General features: G+C 42.8%; 1 protein-coding gene across 1 annotated transcript in view; it reads right to left on the reverse strand.

Moving 5' to 3' along the window:
- The window catches only part of LOC144763915 (cysteine-rich secretory protein 3-like), a 75,513-nt gene extending 55,451 nt beyond the window's left edge, over positions 1-20,062 (reverse strand). Inside the window, exons 1-3 of the mRNA XM_078649948.1 lie at positions 19,948-20,062; positions 13,183-13,244; positions 4,548-4,661 (exon numbers count right to left, since the gene is read on the reverse strand). Coding sequence (XP_078506074.1) covers positions 4,548-4,661; positions 13,183-13,242 — 174 coding nt within the window. The 5' untranslated portion in view covers positions 13,243-13,244; positions 19,948-20,062. The remainder of the gene's footprint in view (positions 1-4,547; positions 4,662-13,182; positions 13,245-19,947) is intronic.
- Between the last annotated feature and the right edge of the window lie 7,088 nt (positions 20,063-27,150).

Raw genomic sequence — 27,150 nt, forward strand, 5'->3', positions numbered from 1 at the left:
CATCTAAGATGGCCGCTGCTACGTGGGAATTCCGACTGCGCATGCGTTAGTCACACCCATGTGACTTGACGTACTCGCTGTCTTGGTGGGAAATCTGTTCGCGCCTGCACACTAGAATTAAGATGGCTGTTTTATGTTCTCACATGCTAGAAGCTTGCATCGCTGCTTTTGCCAAGCTGTTCATTCTGCTTAATCCTAATGCTATAGGTAAAATTAGGATAAGGGGTATTGAGTAGAAATACATGGTATACAGTGAAATCATGTATTTTGTGTTCTAAAACTGTTTCCTTTTACCTTTTATGTATCGTAATCTTTGGGCCTGAGGGACAGGAATATGCCATTTTGAAAATTCTTCTGCACACGGCACTCTACCAGAGGAGGGCTGAAGTCATTTGACATTGAAACCCAGCCAAGACGGCCACAGCCGAGATGCGCCTGAGAACCTGAACTTTGTCCTTGCCCAGAGAAGCCAGAGTTTACCTGTTATATTACAATGTTTTTGTTAATAAAAGACCATTGTTACGGTGAAATGAAGATGTAATGTGAACCTGAAATTGATGGGTGGGAAGGTAAAAATCAATATTCAATGCTGAAGTATCCAAAATGTAGGTGGTGTGTCGACCTCTCCTCCCCTCTTGCCCAATCGAAATTGGGGATCCTTACACTTGCAACATTGGGGGTGGTACACTGACCTGGAAAACAGTATAACTAGCATAGATTTAGCTAGAGAAATTGTCTGACTTGTCCGAATAACTGACCTGTTACTGACCGAACGCACTCAATAGCTGATCGAGAACAGAGGTGCTCAGGAGCAGTCTCTCAGAAGACTCGCTGACCCAATTGGGGTTCTGGGACCTGAAGTGCTGGTGGAGCACTTTGCTGGGGAATTCGATAACCCAATCGGGGTTCTAACTGATAGCTGCAGAGAGGGAGTAGCGCAGGTGTTGCAACTGAACATCGGGTGCTGGTCTTTGCCTTGGTGGTCTGGTTTTGATCCAAATCTGGCTTTCCTGTCCTGATTCTGTCCTGCACCTGCTGGCCTACTGGCGTTTGCAACTTTGGGTTTCTGTCCTTAACTGACCCGTGGCCAGGGTTGGTCTTCACACTGTGCTAGGTAAATATAACTCTGTATGGGTAACAAATTTGCGTCCTTTTCTTACCCTCCCTGAAAATGCCAAAGTTTTATATCCATATATTCTTTTTTCTTACCCACCCTTTATGACAAATAATGAAGTCTTATTTCCTAATTGTTTATTAGCATGTTCCATTTCTTCCCCTCCTTGAAGTCAATTGTTAAAATACTGTCCATGAATGTAAAGATGTTCCTTTCTTTACCTTCCCTTTTAGTAAGCCAAGTGGTTATTCTGAATTATTAGCGTGTTCCATTTTCTTACCTACCCTATAGATACGTGGTTAATTCAGTCTCGTCATTGTATTTCGTGTTCCTTTTCTTTACCCACCCTCTTTGAAATCGACTAAATTGTGACTTATAGCATGACCTTATCCTACCCGTCCTTTATAAAATATCATTGCAAGTCAGTTATCTATATTTTCCGTTTAGTATGTTCCTTGTTCTTACCTTTCCTTTCAGAATTCTAAATGGTTGGCATAATATATCTTTTGCATAGTTGTACGCTATTTCTGATCTTGATTATAGATAGTTTGCTTGCAATAAATATCTGGTTCATGGCTTTTGATGAAGATTAGATAAAGGTTTTCAAAACTTCTCGAGTCTGTGGTTATTATATGAGTGCATATTAGTGTTCATGTTGTTGTTCAAGGTTATTCTATCTTTCAATATCTAACTCTCTGATCCAATAGGTTCACAGGTACCAATGACCAGGAGTGTAAGTCAAAATGTATAGGACCTAGAAAGTACATATATCTGATAACAGTGCCCAGGTTACCTGTGCTAAAGTAAATTATGAATGGGAAGTGAATAAATGGGCCCAGATGCACAATTGGTAAAATTATAGTCAGTTGACCTGCGCGCTTTAATGTTTACCTAGGCCTTCCAACATTTCTGATCAAAGATTGGAAAGATTGAAGCATGGGTTCTCAAATGTCTCCTTCCAGTCCAGCCACAATTAATTAATGAGGTCATTGCTACAGTACCTCAATGAGTCATAACACAACTTCAGGCATATAACACACCATAAATCTTTTAGAACTCAGAGAGAAACAATTATGATGGTGCAATATATTACAAAGATAATTTTTCTATTAGTTCGTTGGATGGATTTAAATCTTGCTACTCCTAACACTTGGGTACACAGTTTTGTGGATTGGTTACGGCCCTTTTTAGATTTGCTTCCAAAGTGAGGAACAAGCCTATAAAAGAAAAGCTTCCCATTCATAATAGTAAATGTGTATCTAGAAACCACCGCATTGGAGCGCACACCGACGGGCTCCTGGATGCTGCCCTGCGTGCCGGTTCGGGCATCGAGGCCATTGACGGTTGTTTGGCGGCCTTCTCCTCCACCCCTAACCATTTCTCTACTGATGAGGGTAGTTATCCCGAAACCCGAGCCATGTCTCGGGCGATACCCAAAAACCCGGGACATGTATCGGGTCTAGAGATTCATCAGTCCAACAAGTACCGACTTGCACCCACCTGGGTGATCCACTATTGAACTCCATTGCGGTGGTTTCTACTAATTGGCTCCCTTGAGCTTTGAGCCGACGGGCTCCTGGATGCTGCCCTGCGTGCCGGTTCGGGCATCGAGGCCATTGACGGTTGTTTGGCGGCCTTCTCCTCCACCCCTAACCATTTCTCTACTGATGAGGGAAGTTATCCCGAAACCCGAGCCATGTCTCGGGCGATACCCAAAAACCCGGGACATGTATCGGGTCTAGAGATTCATCAGTCCAACAAGTACCGACTTGCACCCACCTGGGTGATCCACTATTGAACTACAAGTACCAGAATCCCGAGGGGCGATCCGGAGGAGGGGCTAGCGGTGTGCGCTCCATTGCGGTGGTTTCTAGTAAATGTGTATCTAGCTCATGGAGAGAGCGGAAAAAAAATTTGGAAATGGTTGCTCTTGGTTCCTGGTGGGTGGTCCCCCTTTGTCTGCCACAATGAGCAGGGGCTTCCTGAGTCCTGGGATTACATCAAAATCCAATCACTTTTATTGGGTTTCATCATATGTGCTATTCAGGGGACACACTTTTTACAAGCTATGCTAATGCAATCTTTGCCCCTTGATAAGGCAGTATTTAACCACTTGTTGGGTTGCATAAAATTAACTTTTTATATCTTGGGAGTTCCAGGGCTCTTTTCAGACCAGGAATCTATGGGGCTTAAACCAAAGAGAAGGTTAAACAGCTGTATTTCAATCATTGTGAACATGTTAGCCTGGTGTTGTGAAAAACATCTGTGCTCTCCCACAGTGAATTAGTAACATTTAAGGGAGGAGAACCCCATCCTTTTTTTGTAAAAAATACTCAGCATAGGTTTTATATGACACGTCTCAGACCGAACAACATAAACCATCTTGTTTTTTTCCTTGTACGGTCTACACCTCTAGAAACCGCCTTCTATGGCAATACAATGACCCTTCAAAGCAAAGGACATTGCACTCTTTTTTATTTGGCACATTATTTTCTGCTGCTTGGAAACATTATCTATTTATGACTTTGAAGATCATTTAACATTAAACAATGCAGGCAAGAGCTGAAGGCACTACTGCAACTTCTAACAGCAAAGTGCTGTCTAGCTGCAATTAGTGTTATTTAAAGTGCTTTGGAGACAAGGAAGTTTCATGGCAAAGCAGACCACTAACAACAGGATTAACTATATTGAAACCTTAAGTTTTCATTTAAGTTGTAATATATGAGGATGAGGATTCTACTTGCAAAGGTTTGTACATTTTTAACTTTTTTTGCATACAATATGGAAAATGATACATATTTTAATGATGATTTCATTTCATTTTGAATCTGTACTTTTATAACTTTTTTAGGTCAAAGATAAGAGGAGGATTTTGGGGCATTCAGTGATTGGCGTGGGGTCTGCCGACACTGGGGTAAGATGAATTTTGTCTTATCTACCGACATATGTTTAACTCCTGAGAACAACTTTAATTGGATGAGAAGGGACTGAATAATAGAAGATTCTCATTTGATAGACAATATGCTAGAGCAAAGGTTTGGCTTATTTAATTCCTTTGGTGGATTTTTCACTCAAGGCAAATCTTGAGACAGAGGAAGTGGCACTACCACCAAATTAAAGGATTTTCCATTACCCAACCATAAATCTTTCTCTACTGATTGTGGTGTAGCTAGAACAGGTTTTAGAGTTCTCAGAATATTAGATGAACAGGCATGCATGGGTAACCATGTACAATGTGGGATTGTATATGTGTCTAACGCTTACAATGGAGATATAAAACAGCCTCCTTTAGAGATATGCACTAAGGCTATTAACAATTTCACTTAATATGAGGTAAGAAATACTGAAGGTGAATATATTTTCCTTTACATCCATTAAATTAACATTTAATCCTTATTTGTTAATTTAAATATGAATGTAAAATGTATCTCACCACTTTTTGCATGTCGCTGGCAGGTGGGTCGACGCTTCGCCTCACTTCATTGCATTTGTCCAAAATCGCCTTTTGAATATCAGCATTGTCAGTTTCCAGTCCCGGAATAAATCTCTGAAAATATAATCAATGTAAATAATTGACCTTATGCTTCCAAATAGCATGCACTGTTGAAACATGCTGTGAGAACAGCATGCATACAGTTTAGTGTACTGAGATGAGGTTTTGTAAACCACATAAAGTGTACAGAAGAAATACAGTTCCCCTTATCGAGTCCTGCATCCCTGGAAATCACCAACAATAGGCATTGCAGAATGTTCCTTTGTTTGATGATGTCTGTTTGGGCTTTGACATCTTTCACAGGTTGACCCCTTTAAAGTACACTCACAGGTAGTGGATGACATAAGCCCAAAATCTGGTCCAATCAAAACAAGACAATGGAGGCTTTGTGGGCGTCCACTCTGTCAGTTCTACAAATCCCTTATCATGTGCAGTATTTTTTGCAAGGCCTTACGTACCACATAATATGTGGTTTACAAGCCAGTTTATAATTGGGCCATACACCCTCATCTGAAAGATGTGATGGAGCAGGGGAAGCAAAATATCTTTTGTGCCCCTTGGAAGTTAATGACCTCATAACTTTATTGACACTAACTGTTTGAATGCATGAATTAATCAACAAATCGACCTTGGTTAAACAGTACATGCGGCCAACTTGCTGAATTTGCAAATTCTAATTCATTTACAAATGTAACATTGGAAATGTGATTTGCATAGTAAAATATAGCAAATTGCATGATTGTGTGTTGCGTAAAATGGCTTTAAGTATCGCTTCTGCTAGGTAATAGCTACCACGTTTTTTTAGAATAGTGGGTGGTAAGCAGAAGGGCTTATTTTCTATGTCTAATTTTGATGTGTTTTGTTCTTATACTAATTCCATTCAGGCCTGTTAGGCCGCGTTTCGAAAATGGCTGTTGGAAATGGATACGGTTACAGAATGGCCCGCGCATGAGCAGAGTAAATGCTTCAGTCACGTGTATGTGGCCTATGCCCGGAGTGAGAGATGTCCAGGCGAGTCTGACCTGCAGCAAGAGTCGTGCCAAGAGCTCAGCATGAATGCATGAGAATGGACGAGAGAATCGAGCTACAGAGGATGAAGTAATGTGTGATAATCAGACTTTGTTACAAAATGCATTAACAAGTTAAATTACCTTTGGACATTGTAGATCATGAGAACTTCTGTATTCGTTATTGTCTGCAAACCGGTTCTAACAAGGTGGGCTATGAGGTGACCTTCACCACCCCTCCAATGGAACAATTAGCGTGATTTCTGCCCCCAAAGACTTTTGAATGAAGTAAGAAGGAGAATAGGGTAAAAGAGAGTCTGCCCTTAAGCAGTTGTCATTGCTGCCGCTTCACCTATCCTGATGCTGCGAGAGACTCTGTCATTCCGGTCTTTTAGAACTTTGACTGGGGAAGAAACAAGATCGTTGCCGGAGTTGCTCCGGGAGGTAATTATGTCCGAGGAGGTTAGTGGGACAGACAGTCAGTTTTGGGAGTCCTATCCTGTGATCTGAGCTTCATCTTTCTATACTGGTGAACCTTTCTTGTCATCACCCTATGGCCAAGGGTAATGAATTATTTCCGTTTCTATTTTCTAAATTTTACTTAAACACTGATCAAAATATTAAAAGTGTTTTACCTAATAAAGAACTTTACTTATCTGCTCAAAGAATTTAGATAAAAATGATATGCTAACTCTAAATGAGTCTGTGGTTCTTTGAAATAAAATTATGAATTATAAATGTCAAAGGGTTAATCGTGATTGAGCTGGACTTAATAGCCATCCTCTGATTCTACTAGTTGGCCCATTGAGTGGAGTACTTTGATGTTTGAAATGCAGAGGATTCTATGTTAATGTATATAATGTGAACGTTATAAAAGCTGTCATTTCACAAAGTACTCTGTTTGTCCAGCAGCTTATTTCATAAGTGTTTGATCCAGAAAATTGAGTGAATGTATGTTTGCGGTGTTAGGGGCCCCACGACTTAGAATTGTAAATGAATAGAGGTTGCGTAGATATTTTTTCTGGGTTAGTGTCATAAGGAAATATTTATTTTAACCGAGCTGGATCAGATGTCTTTCGGTGTATATATTTGGCTCTTTGTATGTTTATTTCTCTATCTGGCAATGTCCTGTGGGTTTCCAAATGAAACATTACTAGCTGCATTGAGAAGCATGAGTGCAACTGTCAAGTTGTTCTTGACTATGTAGGTAATGGTAACAGGAGTATTTTAAGGTGGGGTTCGCATTTGCAATTTATTCTACTGATGCTGTAAATATTGTGTTTATGACAAGGACAGAGAGGTGTGTACTGCCTTCATTTTTGAGTGCTTAGCAGAGAGTGAGTAGATATTGACTTGCCTAAATTACTCCCAGGGTCTTCATGGAATGCTTGCCTTGCCCATCTATTTCCTTTGCTCTATTCGTCCTGTTTGTCCTTTCATCTAGGTTCCTGCCTACATTAGAACATTGGAATGTTGATCGCTTCTTTGAAGACAATGGAAATGAAATGAAATGAAATGAAAAATTGCACTTGTATAGCGCGTAGCTACCCGGAGGCCTCGCAGCGCTAGTGACTAATTGCTTAACGCGGGCTCAGGGTAGATCAATAGGTTTTAGCAAACAAGTGCGTTTTCAAAGCTTTCCTAAAGGACATATGATTACTGTTTCCTCGGATAGGGAGAGGGAGGGAGTTCCAGAGTCTGGCCGCAGAATGGGAAAAGGAGCGGCCACCCCAGCGGGCTCTGTTGATTTTAAAGGAGGTAGCCAGCTGGAGGGTGCCAGAGCGAAGGGGGCGAGATGGAACATAAGGCGAGACCATGGAGTGCAAGATTGCCGGGCCTGCTCGATGAAAGGATTTGTGCAAAATGCACATAGCCTTAAATTGCACTCTTGCAGCTATTGGGAGCCAGTGGAGCTCCTTTAGGGCCTTCTTCGCTGACTGCCAACGGGGCAGGTTGTACAGTAGGCAGGCCGCGCTATTATGGGTGACCTGAAGCCTCTGTATGACATAGGCCGGGGCTCCCAAATAGAGGGCGTTCCCATAATCCAGGCGGGAGAGTATCAGGGCCTGGACCATGACCCTCCTCGCCTGGAAAGGGAGTAGAGGGAGCACCCTACGGAGCATCCTCATTAGCCCAAAGCAGGTGGCGGCAGTCTTGGTGGCTTGGACCGAGAAGTCAAGTGCAGTATCAAGCCAGATCCCGAGGCTCTTTATCTGGGACTTTGGGGCGGGGGGCAGGCCTAAACATGGTGGCCAGATGGATGCAAGAGCAGACGGGGGAGGATTACCGAGAAGGATGATGTCTGTCTTCTCCCCGTTGAGTTTCAGACAGGAAGATTGCATCCACCTGGCAACAGCCTCTAGACAGGGACCTAAGGTGTTGGACGATCCTTCCGAGTGGTCTAAAGAGACCACCAGTTGGGTATCGTCCACGTAGGTGACAATACGCACACCAAAGGGATGTACTATCCTGTCTAGAGGTTCCATGTAGGCATTAAATAGGGTGGGGCTCAGGGAGGAGCCCTGGGGGACCCCGCACCTGAGCGGATGTTTGGGAGAAACTACCGCACCCTCAAAGACCTGAAAGAAACGCTCGCTTAAGAAGGATGCCAGCCATTCCAGGGCCGCGCCCGACACGCCCATGCCCGCCAATCGTTGTAATAGCGTGGCATGGTTAACCGTGTCGAACGCGGCGCTGAGGTCTAATAGGATGATGGACACCTTGCCTCCCCGATCTAGTACAGCTCTTGCTTCTTCCGTTACCGCTAGAAGGGCAGTTTCGGTTCCGTGCTGAGGACGAAATCCTGTCTGGGAGGCACGCAACAGACCATTGGATTCCAAATAGTCCGTTAGGATGTTATTAACGTGCCTCTCAAGCAGCTTGCTCAGCCACGGAAGTAACGAAATAGGGCGGTAGTTTGCTGCCAAGTTACTCTGGTCCAGAGTTGGCTTTTTGAGCAATGCCCTCACCATAGCACACTTCCATGAGGATGGAACAGATTTAGAGACGATGGAAGTGTTTAGAACCTCTAAGATGACCGGACGAATAACGTCCAGGACATTGATAAGGGTCTGAGGGGGTGCTGGGTCGTTAGGCGACCCAGAGGTGACCTTAGAGATTGACCTGTCTAGACCACAGGCATCGAGAAGTGGAATTACGTCAAGCCCACAAGGGACCAAGGAATCAGATATTTTGGGTGCGGTAAGTCCCGCATCGTCCTTAGGATTGCTGAATGAAGAGTATATGGTCTGGATTTTTTGAGAAAAGAAAACAGCCAGCTCATTGCAACGGTCTTGCGCGCCTTCAGCGGAGGGACGCTCAGCAAAAGGTGAGATAAGGGACTTTGCTATCTTAAAAATTTCCCTTGGAGCGTTGGCAGCTGCACTAATTTTCCCTTCATAAAAGAGGACTTGTGCCATCTTGATCTCTGATTTATAAAGCTTTATTGCAGCCCTGTATTCGGCTTTCCTAGACTGAGAGTGGTCCTTCCTCCAAGCTCTCTCAAGTTTACGGCACTCAAGTTTCATAGACCTAAGGGCAGGTGTATACCATGGGGCAACTTTAGGTCTTCTTATGGATTTACAAGGGCATTTGGGAAGAACCTGGTCAAGGGTACTAGAGATCCAGTTGTCAAAGTTATTGGTGGCCGAGGCGGGATTAATAGCCTTCCTCGGTGGATCTCGGGCAAGAGCAGCTGTCCAGTCGGAGGGGTGAACAATGGAGTGCTCTGGGTTTCTAATGGCTGGTAGAAGCCCGGAGCATCAACATTCTAATGTTGCTGTGAACAAAGGCCCCATGGAGCCTGAGGGGATTTCAACTCCCTAGGTCTCCGTGAGGCCTTTGTTTTACAAATTAGAACATTGGAATGTTGGTAGCTCCATTGAAAAGAATGGAGTACTCTGGGCTTTTTAATGACTGGTATAAACCCGGAGCTCCAACATTCCAATGTTTCTTGGTTCACAGCTCTGGCTGTGAACAAAGGCTTCAGGGAGCTGGAGGGGATTTTAATTCCTCTTAAGCGGGTTCTATCGGCCATTAAAGGCCCATTCCCTTCATAACGTTGGAGGGCTCCTTCAATGGCAGGTACAGACTGCTACATCAGCTTTAAGTTTATAATATGTTTTTGTTTAATATATTGCAGGCTGCTTTTAAATAGACGCAAGCCGCTGAGTCTTGATTGTGTCTGTGAGGAAGAGGTCTCTCGTGTGCTCCATCATCAACTGGCCTAAAAATTGAAATGGACGCACAATATTCAGGAAGGGGCGGGCTATATCTTTAACAGGTTTAAAAGAAAGAGGGACAGTGGATTAATGCTTCAGAAATGAAATTAAGTACTGCCTGCAGGATCCTCCAGGGTTGAACTTCATGCTACTACTCAAGTTTAGCACAGGGCTAGCTGTTAGGGTTCAAGGAATTGAATAGCTGATACCTCAGAGGGACCATACCTCAATGGCTATTGACCAGGATCTTTCAAAAGAAGCCACTTGTAGCGTAATATTTAAAATATTGTTCCAAGGAATCCTTTGGTGCAGAAATGTTTGTTGTACGTTGCCATGATCAGTTGGGCCATTCCTTATATAGGTTCTGACTGTGACTACTTAATGAGGATAAAGTCTGCAAAACATTAGTAGACACTGATACAAGCATGCTTGTGTTTGTGTATGCAACTCCTAGTAGGAGCTAGGCTTCATACATTTTACAGAGGCTAAGAGAGTGCCAAGAGAAAGAAAGAAAATGACAAGGCAGAGACAAAGAGCCGGAAACAAGTATTACAGCCCAGGAGGGTACATAGAGTCCACTTGCAGAAGCTGTAAAACTGTGCAGCTAGCATGTACAAGGCAGACTAAGACCTACAACTATTGCACCCTTGGGAAAAGCGACTCAATCAACATAAAAAAGACAAACCTAAGATCAATTCCTCAGCACAAATCCAAAAAGTGCTGAGGGCTACAACTCACATTGGCACCCTCATTTGTGTGCTTTGGATACTTTTACATTTTAGAAGGTTCCACAGACACTTGTTTTGCCCCTTCTATAATATGAATCACACGGGCACGCATATTGAGAAAGAGTTATTACAATAGGGTGTTCCCACATTGTTTTTTGCACCATAATTCAGACACGGAAGCAGATGCAGGGAAGGTGTTGGAAGGTGTGCTGACTGAGCGGCACACGATCAGTCTGCACCCGATGGACATCCCAAGGAAGGGATGGACTGCCACTAGAGAGGTTTTCAAATACCCTTATGGATGGGTGGATACCAACCCCCTCTTTAAACAGGAGCTCATCTGTCTCCACTGAAAGACTGAGTTCTGGTTTCAAACCAGGCTCTGCCTCTCAATAACAAGCTCACCTTAGCACAGGCATTAACTTTCAATGTTTGCTCAAGCCCTGAGAACAATTTATTTTTTAGTGCGACAGAGCAAGCTGTTCTGGTCTGCCATGAGTGCGTTGAGTTAGAGAGGTAATCCAGTGCAAACGGAGACAGTGCTCTGAATATGTAATCCGGGCATGGTCTTTTTTTTATATGTATATCATCATCATACCCTCCCAGACTCCACAATAGCAACCCTTAAAGAAATTCTATAGGGCACAGCATGTCTCATCCAAGGCATGGACAAATATAATCACATCCCCCCCATCTTAATGGAGCTCCAATGGCTTCCTTTGTTGGCCTGCACCATCTTTAAAACTAGCTGCATCATTTACAAGACCACCACGACTGGCACCACTGCTCATCTTGCAGACACGCTCACCATCTTTAGTGACTCTCGGCACAGTCACACCCACAGCCAGAACACCATGAGATTGCAAATTATGTAGTGTAAAAAAAGAAAAAAGAATGCAGCAGGTCTATCCCATCTATGTACCCAGGATCAGTAACAACATCCACATATCCACCTGGACTGCCCCTACGCTGCGCCAATTTTTGAAAGATTTGAAAGCTCAACTCTCAAAGAACACTAAGGGCCTGATTACGAGTTTGGAGTACGGTTGCTCCATCACAAACGTGACGGTTATCCTGTCCACCGTATTATGAGTTCCATTATATCCAATGGAATATATTTAAAAAAATTACAAATATATTTAGGCATTCCACTTTGTAGTTTCTGTTGTGAATTTCCCGGAGTTTTATCAGTGTTTTCCAATGTTTTTTAAGCTGCAAAAAACAGTGGTTATCAGTGTACGCTCTTTTAGCTCCATTCATAATCAGAACTATATGTTTTCAGTGTTTATAAAGGATTTTGCTTTTATTTAATTTTTCCCTCAATTATTCCTTTGGTCACCTCCTTTCAGCTTCTAACTCTGGTAACCTTTCATTATTTATCTGACCTCCCTGCCTGTCTCATTTCTCTTTTATTCAAGCTCATTTTCCCAGCCGACCAACTCCAACCCAATGTCAAGCATGTGCAAGGATTGAGAAGTATTTACACCTCTTTAACATGTGATTGCTGCATATACAATGTTATTGGTGGACATTTAACCATCTTCCTGCTGCTCTATTTTTCAGAAAAAAGGCAACGTTTCTATTTTAAATATATATTGTGGGTGCTTAGTATTTTCTTATTGCAAGTCGGTGTCACACTGCCTTGTTTTTTATCTTGAGGCACCAAGAAATGACAGTGCTAATAAATGTACTATTCCTGCCCAATTTGCCCTATTTCATATTGTAAACAGTGCTGGTGTATACAAAAGCTGCGGAGGTAGGAACGAAACTTCATGGTGCTGCATAAGCTCAGAAGGTGCCAGAGCCATAGCTCTGGTTGAAATGATGGTGTCGGCGGCATGTACTATGAAACACCGAGCAAAGTGGCATCCGCATGGGACACAGGTGATATTTGTGATAAGGTGCTTGACCCTCCTGTATGAAGCAAAGCAGATTCTATAGTCATGTGTTTAACACCACAACAGTGTCAAACTAAGAAGAGGTGTCTTTGGTGCAGCTCTTTATTGAAAGACATTGATTCTGAAGGCATCAATAAGCACAATGATGTTTGTTTTCCACAATCCTGATATCTGAGTTTCAGAAAGTGAAACTCTATGATACTGATAGTGCCCCTTGACTTAGATTGAGGGCTTGCCCTGAGTTCAGCTGTGAACAATTATTCAGAAACTTGAAGTGTACAGAGAACTGAAGCCATATGAGGGGACCAAGGCTTACAATTGGAGAGTGGAAGTAGGGCATGGAGGTCCAGGGACCTTGTGGATGGTCACAATCGCATTCTAAGTGATTTGCAATGGTCAAAGTAGATCATTGAAGCAGCATCCATCACAGAAAGATGCTTAGAGAAAGGCCTGCAACTAATACTGTTTTGAAAACAGATAGTACCAAATATTACAAATACAGTGAATTACAGTGCTTTTCAGTTGTTCCTGAAAAGCAAAAACAATACTTTGTGGTTGTTTTATCTAACAAACCAGGTCTGAAAACTAGAAGTGCTAGATATATCCCCAAACAACGCAGGGCTCTGCATAGTTGTAGCTTTGTGATTCGTTTAGTGAGTTTATGTACTCTGAAGTGTTTCCTTTTCTTTGATCACACCTTATATAATATTTATTTTTCTTACCTGTGCAGAAGAGCAATGCAGTCCCAAAGCCAGAATCACTGCTAGCAGTAGTGTTTTCATTTCTGAAAAGGAGAGCAACAGATTGTTTACTATTTAAAAATCATCAAGTTACATTTTTTTTATGTTTGTTCTGTTGGGCTATTAATGGGCATAGTTTCACCATTCTTAGAACTGGAATAACTAGCAGTCCCATAGAAGTCCACCCTCCCCCAGGAGCAAACTCCTCACTGCACACCTTGAGACATAAAAGCCATCCTAGTTGTGTCCATATAAGCACACTACGCAAGTGAGCATGCATGCTCCTGAGAATGCTGATTGGAAATTGTGGTCCCAATGCCCCACTCTGACCGTGTGATGGAGCTCTTCCATGCATTCTTGCTGTGTATTGTGTCCAGGAGAACCAAGCAAGAGTGGGTTTATTCTTTGACTGCATTCAAACTGGTGAGGTCCTTCTTGCCCCTTGAGTGACTGGTATATTGCAGGGCAGATCAAGGTGACACGCCTATGGGCATTACAATCTGAATCTGTGATGGAGGCTCTAAGCCTGCTTATTCATGGGCCAGTGTTTCCAACTGCTAAAATGATTTTGCAACTCTTTCTGAATTGCAAATAATGTCAAGGAGGCATCTCCCTCCTATTTGGGAGTCACATAGGCCCCAGATGTCTCTCCTGTCTGAAGTCATTGTTTTATTGAAAGCAGCTCCTGTTCCTTGAAGGAGCAAAGGCTATTTTTCAACAAAACAATGGGTTTACAGAGAGAGAATGTGAAGTCAGGGACAGAGGTATGCTGTCCCTCGCAAGACTCCAGTTCTGCATTTGCAGCCATTCACAGAGGACACACAATGCATCTTGTCTATTTAGTTTCCACAAAGCTTAAGGTATTGCAAGCTTCTACCCATATACACTTTAGTGCTCCTGATTACCATATCAGCAGCATTGCAAAACACAGCCCTGCTTGCAATGTGAACCTTCGGGTTTGTAAACAGAGTTTCATAAATCAGAGGAACAGTATCCTTTGGTCACAGTGGCAGGAGGTGAAATCCTAAATGTCACCTCACAGCACCATTCTAAAGCCACTGGTACGGAGACAAATTATGCCCAACCCAAAGTAATTTTCTCTTTTCTGGATAAATGTCACATGGTGAGGTTTGGGCCTGAGAAAATGCATGTTTTGCATGAAGCTTACCATCATGTAAAACAGGAAACTCCATTCAGTGAGTGAATCCCCACAGTATCCCCAGCGGCAAGCAGTGTTACAGCAGCTGCAAAGATGCTTTTGTAACACCAAAGTGCAAAGTTCATATGACAGTCCTGCAATACTTCTGTTTTGATGCCACGTTCTAGGCACAGGCCATTATGTATTAGGGACCACAATGTCATTTGTTGTAAGAGGCTTTCAGGAACTTTTACAACTTATTTCAGGCTTGCATTTCTTTTACTCCATGAGCAAAGTATTTAAAGAATTGTTTGCTGTCACCGAGTCATGCAATACCAGGTCTCGCATTATGGGCACTTTAAAAAGGACAAATTTGCCACTAAGCAGCACATTTTATCTCCATTTCATCTGGGAGAATTCAGTTTACCTTGAAAGTGTAGGATGCACACAAATATTTACATTTGTGTTTATTCTCAAACTTCAATTAGACTACTTTCCACCTTGGAAATGGTCAAAGATTTACTCCAGCATAGGGCTGACATGATTAACCTTCATGGATGGTAAGGAGCAGAAATGACCCCGGCATTTAGTGGAAGTGAAAGGGAAAATCATTCTCCATGGGGGAGCATTTACCCTGCATGACAAAAGTGTGAGTTTGCCCACAGGGCTGCATTCCCTCTTTGCATACTTCACTTCAATTGAGAATTCTACATGGGGGTAGCAGTCAATTGACCTTCCCGGCATAAACCTAGAAACATGCACATAGTTCAACTTTCGAGTACTACTTTTGTGAATATTTATAAATGGATAAAGCTTTGAAAAATACACTCAAGCAGAGACCTGGCTCTCTGTCCTTACTTTTCTGTCTTTGCATGTGAATAGGGCCCTATGTGTGCTCTTAGTCTAACTATGCACGTGTCTGAAATGAAATGTATCAATACTAATTCAAAGATACCTCTCAATCACTCTAGAGTATAACTCACAATATTTCAGAAACAAGTCATTTTCGTTCCTTGCTGCATAATTCACAATCCTTTTTAGTATAACTGAAGCATCTATAAAAGGTCAGGGACGTCAGTGCCTTTCATGGATTACCTCGAGTTCTGCTCCTATTATAACATGTAGTTTTTCAAAGTTCTCATTATTGTTGTTATTATTATTAGTAGTAGTATTAGGATTACTAGTATTAGCATTATAGGCATTGGTATTACTAACATTGGTATTGTTATTATTTATATTTAATATATAACTTGGCTATATGTGGTCTGTAATCACTTCAGAGATCTCAGCAAATACTGCAACACTTCCAGCCGCAAGTAGGACATTTTTAAAGTTCCAGTGACATGCAGCCACAGTCTGAGCTACTAAAACACCACTGTTCCAGGTCTCTAGCTATTAAAGATACCAGTCCTCCCAAAACTGTGGCAGAAACATTTCTTAAATAATACTTTTGTGCCTGTGTTGCAAAACATGCTTCACTTTCACTATTTGACATTCGTTGTGGTAAGGCAAGGCACTTCTTGGTTTTCAAGGAAAAAAAGAAATGATCCAGAGATCCACGGAAACACTCCGTCGCTTACCCTGGGACTTAACTTTGGGATCTTGAATTATGAGTAATGCCACATACCATTATGAAGAAATCTGGAATGATTAGGCTGTATGACTTCTGAACATTACAACTTGCCTTAAGAAAGCCGTGGCTCATTCTGCCACATAGGGCGAAACATATGTTAGCTCTCTCCTTTTGCCTAACAAATTGTCATACCAACATGATGAAAAAAGTGTGGATTGTTTTTTAAAAAAAGTGTCAAATGGAAATAAAATATCTACCTTCACTCTACTCCACCTGGACTGCTGTGTTCTATTTAAAAAAAAAAGGAATTAACCTAATGAAATAATAGACCGACAGAAGGGAGGAACACATTCTTACTTCCTCACTTCTATTTCTTGGTGTAAGCACCTTTTTCGACTGTATTATGAAATTAGGTTTCTAGAGGTGGTTGTGTGTGATGAGAATGTGTGTGCATATTTGTTTTATGGTATATTGCTGCAGTGGTTAAGTGTAATGTAGGTTTTTGCAACTTACCACTGTCCAGATTGGTAAAACAGCTCTGTTCCAGCTCTTTAACTATTAAGATATCAGACAACCTCAAACTGTTGGGGAGACTGTGTCGTACATTAGCACTTCAAGTGCTCACTTTGTAGGATACTGTCCTTCTTTATAAAATTATACTTGGAGATGCCCATTGTTAGACCTGTCTGACCTTTTGTGTAGTCCCTCCAATTTATTATTTATTTTGTCCCCTTTCTGCCCCTCATGCCTTTATTTATTTTTGTGTCCACTAGATTTTTATGGTGTTGGCCTGGGTGGATAGGTGCTCTTTTACCCTCATAATCATTCACCTCAGTTCAGAGGCCTTTCCTGATAGGAATTCCCTTGGAGTCACAAAATGGTGGCTACCAACTGTCATAACTGACATACCTGGAACCAGTCCCATAGGAAAGAGTAGGGCATTCCAGAACCTTCTGGTCCCTTCCTGACCTCTGAGGGACAGCCTATATAAGGCGGAATGCTGGTCAGCCATTTTGTCTTGCAGTGAGCCTGGACAGGAGTAAGGTGACTAGTGAGAAGGAGCGCGCACTGGAGTAGGGAGAGACTGGTCAAAAGGGCAGCTTTCCCCTGCAGACGGACGGGCCCTCTTGCTTGCCTACCCAGCCCTGTCCCTGAAAGAGGAAGAGCTTGACCCAAGGACTGAACCCTGATTGCTTTAAGTCCTCAACACAGAGGGAAAAAGGGGTGCTGAATTGGGCTCTGGCGTGACACCGCCTTCGTGAGAAAACAGCTCCCCCCTGCTCGTGGAGAAGAACTCTCCGACTGGGTGCCGAATTGGACCCCCACCCCCTCGCAGCAGCGTGGCACTAACCCTGACTGTTGGCAAGGTGGGAGAGAGCTTACTCCGTAGCTGCCAATTTTGCGATTAGGAGCGCCATTCAGGAAGGCTGCTGTGACGCGTGAAGAGGGTTGCAGCGCTGAGGAAGTTCTGTCACCGGAAGATCAGCTGCCGGCTGGTAGGTGGAGAATACCCCGGAAGAGGATGGCCGGAGGCGGGGCACAGTATCGAAGCTCGGCGGAAGGCGGACCCCCTGTGGGAGGAGCCGCTGAGGGAGCCGCCGAGGGTCGTGCGAAGGTTCGCTGACACCGGAGTGCACCGTGAGGTAACGGTACCTCGCTCCATTGTTGAAGAAGCGCCAGGGGCGGCCAAGCGAGCCAGCGGAACGCCTGCTTCCCCAGGTCACCAGGTAGCGTGGGAAGAGTGGGGATTCTCCGCGAGAACTGCCGGCCAGGTGGCTTTCCAACCGGAAGGTCGGGGAGGCGTCTGACTCCGACTTCTGACTGAGCTGAAGTAAGCCGGGAAGGTGGGGAAGGCGGGGAACTAGTCCGGAGAGGCGGACTTCACTGAACGTGAAAGCAGAACAGTACCCAACTTGAAAAAGAGACAACACTCTCTCTGGGTTCAGTATAAGATCATAAAACCTTCAGTATTAAGGAGTGGTACCATATTGAGCTACAGTATCTCCAGTGACCCCCCACACGTCCTGGGAGTAACGGTGAAGAGTCCTGTGGGAATTCAACAGGATCGAGTGATTCTGGTCGAGGGTGAAAGCTCACGCTAATGTAAAGGAGGGGCTTGGGGTGGTAATTCTGGTTGTGCTCACGTGTTCTATACCAGGCTTAGTTGGGTGTGCCCTTCTTTCCTCGTAAACCAAGTAAGGGATTAATGCCTGGTGGGTCCAGCTAGGAGATTGCCAGCCCTAAGCCTCTTGAGAGTTAGTTGTGCCCTCCACTGTATCGCAATTGAAACTTATGGTATTATAAACTAAACTTGTGGCAAGAGAATAATTCCTGTGAGGGGAGTGAAGAAAACCTTGAGAAGTTGAATTGTTGCACTTTACCAATTGAAAGACAAAAAAAAGGGGGTACTTGCTAAATGTGATAAAGTACTAAGGTTAAGTGTGTTGAAATGTATTGGACTGTAATTTGTAAAGACAAGAGAGCAAAGAATATTTTTATAAACAAGCTCGTATTTTTCCAAACATTGGTGTAGCGTCATTTTTGAGTGATATTGCGCTGGATTACTGCTGGTTGGTTTGCAACCTTTGCACATGTGCCTCTATGGATAATGTCTTACCCTAGGCCAGGCTACCCTAGGTGACCTGACATCATTAGGTTCCAACACCCATCTTATGCCATACAGTCCTATGGTAGTTAAATTGTATTCTTTCATGGAGAAAAGGACTTTCTGAAGCATGCAACTGCAGTTGTAAATAGATGAGTCTTTGAACAAATGCTCCTGCATCTGTCTCCTGCATTTGGATAACGTGGTACATTCGACCTAACTTTGTGGGTATCACAAAAATATGATACTTCACAAGTTTCACTGGAAATGTCTAGCTTCTCCATGTGACAGTTAGTGTTTTTGAATTAGACACAGTGCAACCATCTAGAACACGTCTATGGGCCTGATTTATATCCCGGGGGATAGGTTACTCCGACACAACGGTGACGGATATCCCATCAGCCAAAATATAAATTCGAATAGGATATAACAGGATTTATATTTCAGAAGACGAGATATGTGTCACTGTTGTGACGGAGTAACCTGTCTTCTGAAATCTAACTCAGGCCTTAAGTTTTTGGAACTGATGCATTTAATCATAAGAGTGTTAACAATAGCTTACACTGAATAATAATTACATTTACTGTATGTCCCCGGGCGCAAACATGGGAAAAAGAGCAAAAAAGTATGTGCGCCCAATGGTGTTAATTGAAAGGCAATTTTATTTAAAAAATAAAGAGAAATTAAACTGCCTCATTTTAAATGATGGATGGAATGCTTGAATTATTTTGTCGGTAATTACATTGGGCAACATGCCAATCCATCATTATTCTGCACACCATGCCACCTCAGTTTGGACTTGGTAATATGCAAATCAGTATTGACCCTGCTCCAGTGGAACAGTCAAGCCTGAACTGCCAGGGCGGTCTTTCCTGAAATGGTACACAAGCAGCCCAAGACCGGTTTTGTCCTGATTAGGAATCATCATCCAGGTATAGCTTGGTTCCAGTGACACAGTGTGCACAGGGCCCACGTCTGAGTATACCCGTCCCACTTAGATTGACAGACTAAAGAATACAAATAAGTGATGAAATGCTTGAAATATTCTCAGCGACTATTGATTATTGGTACTGACTAGGTTGCATGTTTTGCATTTCAGGGAGGACCTAGCAAAGGGTGGGCAAAATAAAGATGGACTGGGATATGGCTGAGTAATTACCAGGGGCTCAGATTAATTCAAGCATTATCCAACACTTTATTTTATACTTCATTTTAAATCTGAGTATTGTTAAAAATGTTAACAAAATCTGAGAAAGTTACTATTTGGGCTATACTTCTTGTATTTAAAAAACAATGGAGCCCATCCAATTTCTCATGTGCTGAGTACTGAGCAGCATTAAACACATTCTGCCAAAAAGCCAATAAATATATAATCCTCCACAATCCACACAGTAGTATTTCACAAATAACATTTTACGCGTTACTACTCACCGTTTGATGGCAGGGTTAGTGGTGAGATGTCTTGTTCCTTCAGAAAAATTCTATTCTGGTGGTTTGGTGCTGTTGGGTTACTAAAGGTTATATAGTTACCATAGATCCTGTTTGGTAATTTGCATATTGTGCAAAGCAACCTTTAAAACTTACCCCAGGGATAGATCACAGGATGCCATGGAACAATATCATCAAATCCAGTTCTCAGAAGGAGTGCTGTTTTTGCATGAATTATGTTAACAGACTGGAGGGCTCTCAAAACAATATTTTGGCACTATTCTGAGAGCATCTGTTAATTCTTAAAAGATGTGGCAGCTAAGGGCAGATTCAGATATTTCCGTCTCAGTGATTCTAAAAGAACAAGCAGGAACAGGGTTTCTAGCTTTTCAGTCAAAATAGAAGTTTTGTGTTTTAGCATTCATTCCGCTTACACATGAAATTATATTTTTCAGTTACTTTGGAGTACCTTCTTATTGCCACCAGGTGGTGTCCTACATTTTCTTGATGTCTTATCTGTAAAATGAATGAGTGCCATCCAATCCAGTGGTTCTTAACTTTTTGACTTCTGAGGACCCCCACTTAATCATTACTGATACTCTGGCACCCACACTGTATCATTATAGGAATCTGGGACCCCTCTCTAAATTATCACTGGCAGCCATGGACTCCAGTCAAATCAGTTTTGATGATTGGAACTGCAAAACAACACACAAAAAAATACAGAAATAAGCATTTGTCACACAACATTTTAATTATAATGCAATGGTTGGAGTGTTTCTAAATACAATTTAAGCCACTGATTGTCCCTACTATATTCTGTTTGATGTACTTTCCCTGCTCCCATAAATCAATCTGAAGATACTAAATAGCCTTTAATTTAAAACTCCTTCACCTTTACAGAACGTTTACATATATATTTTGTACATTTTGCCTCTTTATTTCTATGCAATTTAACAATCTCTTAATATTATTTAATTGTCTAATCAGCCGCGTGTAGTGTCTTGTGAATTTGTGATGACGGGATCCTTTTGACTCCTGATGAACTCAGTGGAACTGTGACATAAATGTTTTGGTTTGATGGATATAGTTAATGTTTAGAATGCTGGGTTCACAGTTACACACAGAGCAATGAAGACATGCACAACTAAGCTACGTTTGTGTCATATTCATTTATGTGTACCCAGGCTGGGGAGGATGCTACAACTGGCAACTGTAACCCGAAGGTCAACAGTGTTCTTCCAGATGGTTTGCCATAGTTCAGCAAACTGATCATGCCTGCCACACATGTCTCAGTCGTAGTAAGATTGACGTTTGTCGTATGTGGCATCAAAGTGTCACTCTATTCAGTGTGATGCTTTAGAAGATAATGAAAGCCTCACTGAGAGGTTTACTCATGGCTGGCCAGAAACCTGCTTGTAAGTGCATGAAGAAAGTACTGCACATTAATGCAACACTGAGCTATAAGTCATACTAAACAGTAACCCTTAAGGTGAAAACAACAAGGTACAGGGAAACACTAAAGGCAGCGACAACCAAGTGCTGACGTGCAATGAGTGGCAACAGCCAGGCGCAGGAGAACACTGTGGTTAAAAGCAGAAAAATACTCAAAAATAAATACAGTGCAAAGATGTGGGAGTGGTGAAGACCGTGTGCAAGAAACAAAGCTGCTACCCACTGCCAAAGCGAAAGATAGAGACACACAAACAGAGAGCAGGTGAAATTACCCAAATGTTAGCACGCAGTTAGTGCTCCACAAAGGTGCAGATCCAAGTGGGCAGCTGACAATGCTGGAGTGGGCTCCACTCTCGTCAATAAGTAGCACAGCTGGTTATAGCACTGCTGCTGACATGAACCCACCCCTTCCATTCCATACAGCCAAGATTGTTGACAGATGGACTGCCTGGATAGAAGTATTCAATGATTTCATCGATGCACTGGAAGAAAGAAATAACAAAAAAATATATACCTCACAAATAATAAAGAAACTGCTGCAAACTGATGAAGTCACATACTGTCAAATCAAAGAAGCACTAAGTCTCAAATTCAATCCAATAGTGAATGTCGATCATCAAAGATATATTTTCAGTCAAGAATGACAGAAAGCTGGAGAAACAATTTGTTGAGAGACTTGATACGCTCATCAAACAGTGTACGTTCAATTAATTCAATGATAAAGAAGCTATACATCTCCAAGTTATCGACATATCAACAGATGTCTGTCAAGTTAATTGAGATGATGAATTTGGGGAGAAACCCTCAGTCTGGAGTGAGTTCTCATGGCTGCCAGAGCTGAGGAACGAGCTGATCGACAAGACGCAGACATGGAGGCTGGAGGTGCTAACCTTAGAAGACCCAGTATTTCGCACCACCCTCTCCACCGACATATCTAATTACTTTACAGAAAACACCGACAGCAAGCTCGAGACAGGTGGAATGAGAGTCCTTCAAAACGGTCATCCGTGGGGTGGCCATTAGTACCAAAGTGGGATCCCACGTTACATTAGATAGTGAGCTGCAGGAGCTAGAAGACCGATTGGGTAGGCTCGAACAGGCCGCACTATCGGAGGATACGAACAATGCTGCCCTGCAAGAAGCTCATATAAGACATTCAGAACTCTTAGAACAGTTGCGAACCATTGACGACAGCACTTACACTAAAAACCAACAGGCGGACGTGTATAGGGCGGGTGACCTACTAGCGAGGATTATACGGGATACACCGGCCACTGCCACCATACACGAGGTCAACAATTTAGAGGGTACTAGCTTTAAAATGCAATTAGACATTAATAAGGCCTTTAGGAAATATTATGAAGCACTGTATGCGGCTCCAGCAGAGCGCCAGGAGGAGGAGTTTGTAAACTTCCTCGACGGCCTAGAGTTCCCTAAGCTTCTGGATATCACAGAAAAAAAGACAGGCAGCGGCAATAACAAACACCAAAATCAAAGACCTCCCACGTAACAAAACCCCAGGGCTTGATGGCATACCTGTAGAGTTTTACAAAGCATTTTCGATACAATTGGTCCCCCATCTAGAAAAACTATAGCATGCAGCACTAGAGACAGGTTTCCTACCTTCACTACATGGCAGGCATTGGATGCATCCCTCCCGAAGCCCGGGAGGGACCCCATAGACATGTCAGGATATCGTCCCATTTCATTATTAAATACTGACTATAAGATCCTAAGCAAAATTTTGACTCGTAGGCAGGAGTACCTCTCTTAATAACAGACACTTACACCAGGTACTAACCTGTGTACTGGCAGATGGTGCCGCAGTGGGCTGTATCTCACTAGACCTGAGACAGGCATTTGATACTCTGCACTGGCGCTACATGCTGCAAGCCCTTCCGCAGTTCAGGATACCAGGTGAGTATATGAATTGGGTCAGATTGCTGTACACGAATCCCACGACATGGGCCCGTACGGAGGCCCACAACTCACAGCCCTATCCGGTAGCTATAGGCATGAGGCAGGGATGCCCTCCATCACCTCTGTTGTTTGTGTTGGCTCTTAAACCACTGGCCATTAATTTACGTGCATTTGCGGTAGACAGAGATATTAAAAAGGGTGTCACCACTCATATTCTCTCCGCCTACGTGGAGGACATAATTCTTTACCTTAACAATCTGCAGGGTGCCAGTGAGACCCTATCCACGGTGTTTCAGCAATTTCAAGCCTTTTGAGGCCTACCTATAAACAAGTCAAAATCGTATGCTTATTATTTTAAAGACACGCACTGTTGGAACCCATTCACTTTGGCCACTGGGCGTTTCCCATTGCGCACGCCACATTTAAGTATCTTGGCATACAAATATACAGGGAGCCACAGGACCTGTTGGACGGCATTCTGGGCCGTGCTATCAAGACGCTAAAAAAGCTTTCTGGACCTTATTGCCACTTTCGGTAGCGGGAGAGTGGCTATTTCTAAAAGGGTTATGCTCCCTAGACTGCTTCACATCTTTACTAATTTACTGATACTAATCCCAGCGCACATCTTTACACCACTAAACACGCTCCTATTGGAGTTATTATGGGGCAGGGGGCGTAGGTTGGTGGGACTTTTGAAACATCAGGACTTTTGAAACATCAGCTGGGCACAGACCAGGGGATCCTCGGTGTTCAAGACTTCAAGGCATATTGCTATGCGAGCCAACTCCTGTGGCTCTCATACTGGACACCACTTGCATGAAATAGGGATGTCACAAAGAGCATGGGAGAGAGGTCTGCTCCAAAACTTGCTGTTGCCAAGAGGAAAGCCCCTGTTGACAGCACCACCACTGTTAAAGTTGATTATCCCCTACTGGAAGAAAGCTGTCTACCTCCCTATGTTCCTAACATCCCAATGTTAGGGATCCCTACACTGTCCAGAATAGTCATCACAAGATGTCTGACCAAATGGTCAGAAGAGGGAGTCACCATGATTGGGATGCTGTACGCAGATAACATGCTAATTGACCATGAAACATTTATCAGGGAGCGAGGGGTTCCCAATTTGCTATATATCCTCCACGCTAGCATCAGCAGTTATGTGAGAAGTACCTGGTTACCAGATGGTACAGAGCCCCAGACACATGATCTTGTACACATGCTATATCCCATGGGCAATGGGGGCACTTAACTAGGTGGTTGTATAGATTTATCTGTTCTCATGCGGTAATCCCACTCCAGGAGCTTAGAGAAAAATGGACCAGAGATATTGGGCGTGTAATGTCAGGCAAAGAATAGGAGCGAATACCGGAACACCCTAAGAAAGTATCCCAAAACGTCAAGTTTAAACTAGTTCAATACATTTTTGTACACAGAGTGTATTTGACTCTGCACAGATTGAGCAAGATGTTCCCAGGCACAGCAGATATATGTCCCAGATGCCACACACAACCAGCTGACTTACTAAACATGATATGGGCGTGTCACAACTGACCTCCTTTTGGGCAACCGTGCTATAAATCCTTAGTGAAGTGGCGCCTGTTGCGCAAGGAGACACAATTGAATACTGGTTTCTGGGGTTCGGCAAAAAGCATACGAATCAGGGAACACAGTCTAGGTTTGCCAACCTGGTGTTAATTTTGGCAAAAAGATCAATCACTATGCGATGGAAGTCTGCACAGGCCCCCAACGGCTTTGGCGTGGCATGGTGAGGTTGTCCGATGGGGGAGGGTTGAAAGCATGGAAATCAGAAGGGAGGAAAACAGAGGCTTACGAAATACTCAGATTTCTTTGGAGTGGGATGTAATGTTGGGGCTGTTTATTTCAACTGAGCCATCGCTGCATTGAGATTCAGTGTCACTCCAAGGTCTGGTGGCATCACTATGGACACAACACGTAACATACCCCACACAATCCCTACAGGACTGCCACACATAACCTGGTATGCTGAGTACTTGGAGACATGTACCAGAACATAACTTGTCTGCCGTCCACTTCACTATGTTAACACAGTAGTGAGTCTGGGGCTGGAGGGTGGATGGGTATCTTTAGTTAATTGACACAGGGATGGGTGAGGGAACTTATTTGTTGGCTAGGTCTGTCCGATTGTAAACGCAGTAATTTTACTCTGCTGATTATAAATTGCTGTACTTCTACAATTCTGCTACTGTACCATTTATGCCATATTGGAAAGTTCTTATTTGAAAACGTAATAAAATATGTTTTAAAAAAAAAGTTAACAAGGCAGTTGAAAGAGAACGAAACTCCAGTCCGCACATTGCTGACATGATCACAAAGCTAAATAGCCCTAAAGACTTCTCTCGCCTTCATCTGAACAAAGAATATCATCAATTGGATCTCAAAGAAAATTGCAGGCACATTACTATCTTTTTTACCCATATTGGTTTATTCAGATATAAATGATTAGGTTTCTGTGTGTCATCAGCTGCAGAACCTTTTCAAGTGTCATTCGACACATCATACAAACTGTCATGTATGCTTTCAATTAAATTGATGACATATTGATTTTTGGAGCTATCCAAAAGAAACATGAGAAAGCTCTTACACAAGTGTGCTCATGCAGGTTTAACTTTGAATGCTGAGAAATGTGAGTTGCACAAAACAAAATTCAAATTCTTTGGCCATATCTATTCTGACTGGGGCATGATGCTGGATCCAGCTAAAGTACAAGGTTTGTCAGCCACTGATCTCCCACAAGAGGTTACCATGTTACGGTAATTCCTTGGCATGGACAGTTACTGTTCCTGATGCATACGTGACTTTGCCACTGTCCGTGCTCCCTTATGAGACTTAACAAAAATAAATGCTTCATCTTACTGGTCACACGAATATGAGCAACATTTTAAGAAAATCAAGCATGCAAATGAGAACGCCACTCAAATGTCCTACTTTGATCCAAAGCTTCATGCAGAGGTTGTTGTTCACTCAAGACTGTTTGAGTTGGGGGCGGTCCTTGCCCAACACAGAGGACACCCAAATGCTTTACGGCATATTGTGGCATATGTAAGCAGAAGTTTGTGACTGAGTGAACGTGCTTATTCACAACCTGAGAAAGAAAGTTTAACAGTGGTGTTGGCTTCATCAAGCATTCATTAATACTTTTGGCAATCCAAAAGCCAAGATGCCTCCTTGAATTGAATGTTGGGGTTTAAGACTACAGGAATATGACTATACTATCGTAGGAAAATGGGAAAGATTAAAGCCTGGTTCAATACTGTTGACGAGTGCCAGTACAGTGTCATGATACCCCCTCCAAAATGGCTGAAGCCTACATTAACCTCCTGAAGTCCAGTACACCTGCCACTTATTCATTGGAGCAAATAATTACTGTAAACTGCAAAGATAGTGACCTTTTGACACTAAAAGACATTGTACATCAATACAGGAACTGCACGCTTGACCTCTCACATGCGACAGCGAATATCAGAAGTTCAAAAACGTGAAAGATGAACTGTCCATCACTAAACGAGCTCTTCAAGACCGAGTTTGGCTTCCTCATCATGATGGTAGAGCAGAAAGAGAGTTGAAAGTCTGTTATTTATGCAATTGCTTATCCAAAATCACACAACATACCTCGAACATGTCTGATTTATCAAAGTATGTGTAGGAGAGAATCGCTCTTGATTTCTTTGGTTCACTTGAAAATGGGTATCTCCTGATGGTGGTTATAGATTAATACTCCCGTTTTCCATTAGTAAGAGACAGCTCATCAATTACTCTAGAAAGACTCATTAAGAGGTTAGGTGGCATTCT

The sequence above is a fragment of the Lissotriton helveticus genome, chromosome 6 (genome assembly GCF_964261635.1).
Source record: "Lissotriton helveticus chromosome 6, aLisHel1.1, whole genome shotgun sequence".
Classification (NCBI taxonomy): Eukaryota; Metazoa; Chordata; class Amphibia; order Caudata; family Salamandridae; genus Lissotriton; species Lissotriton helveticus.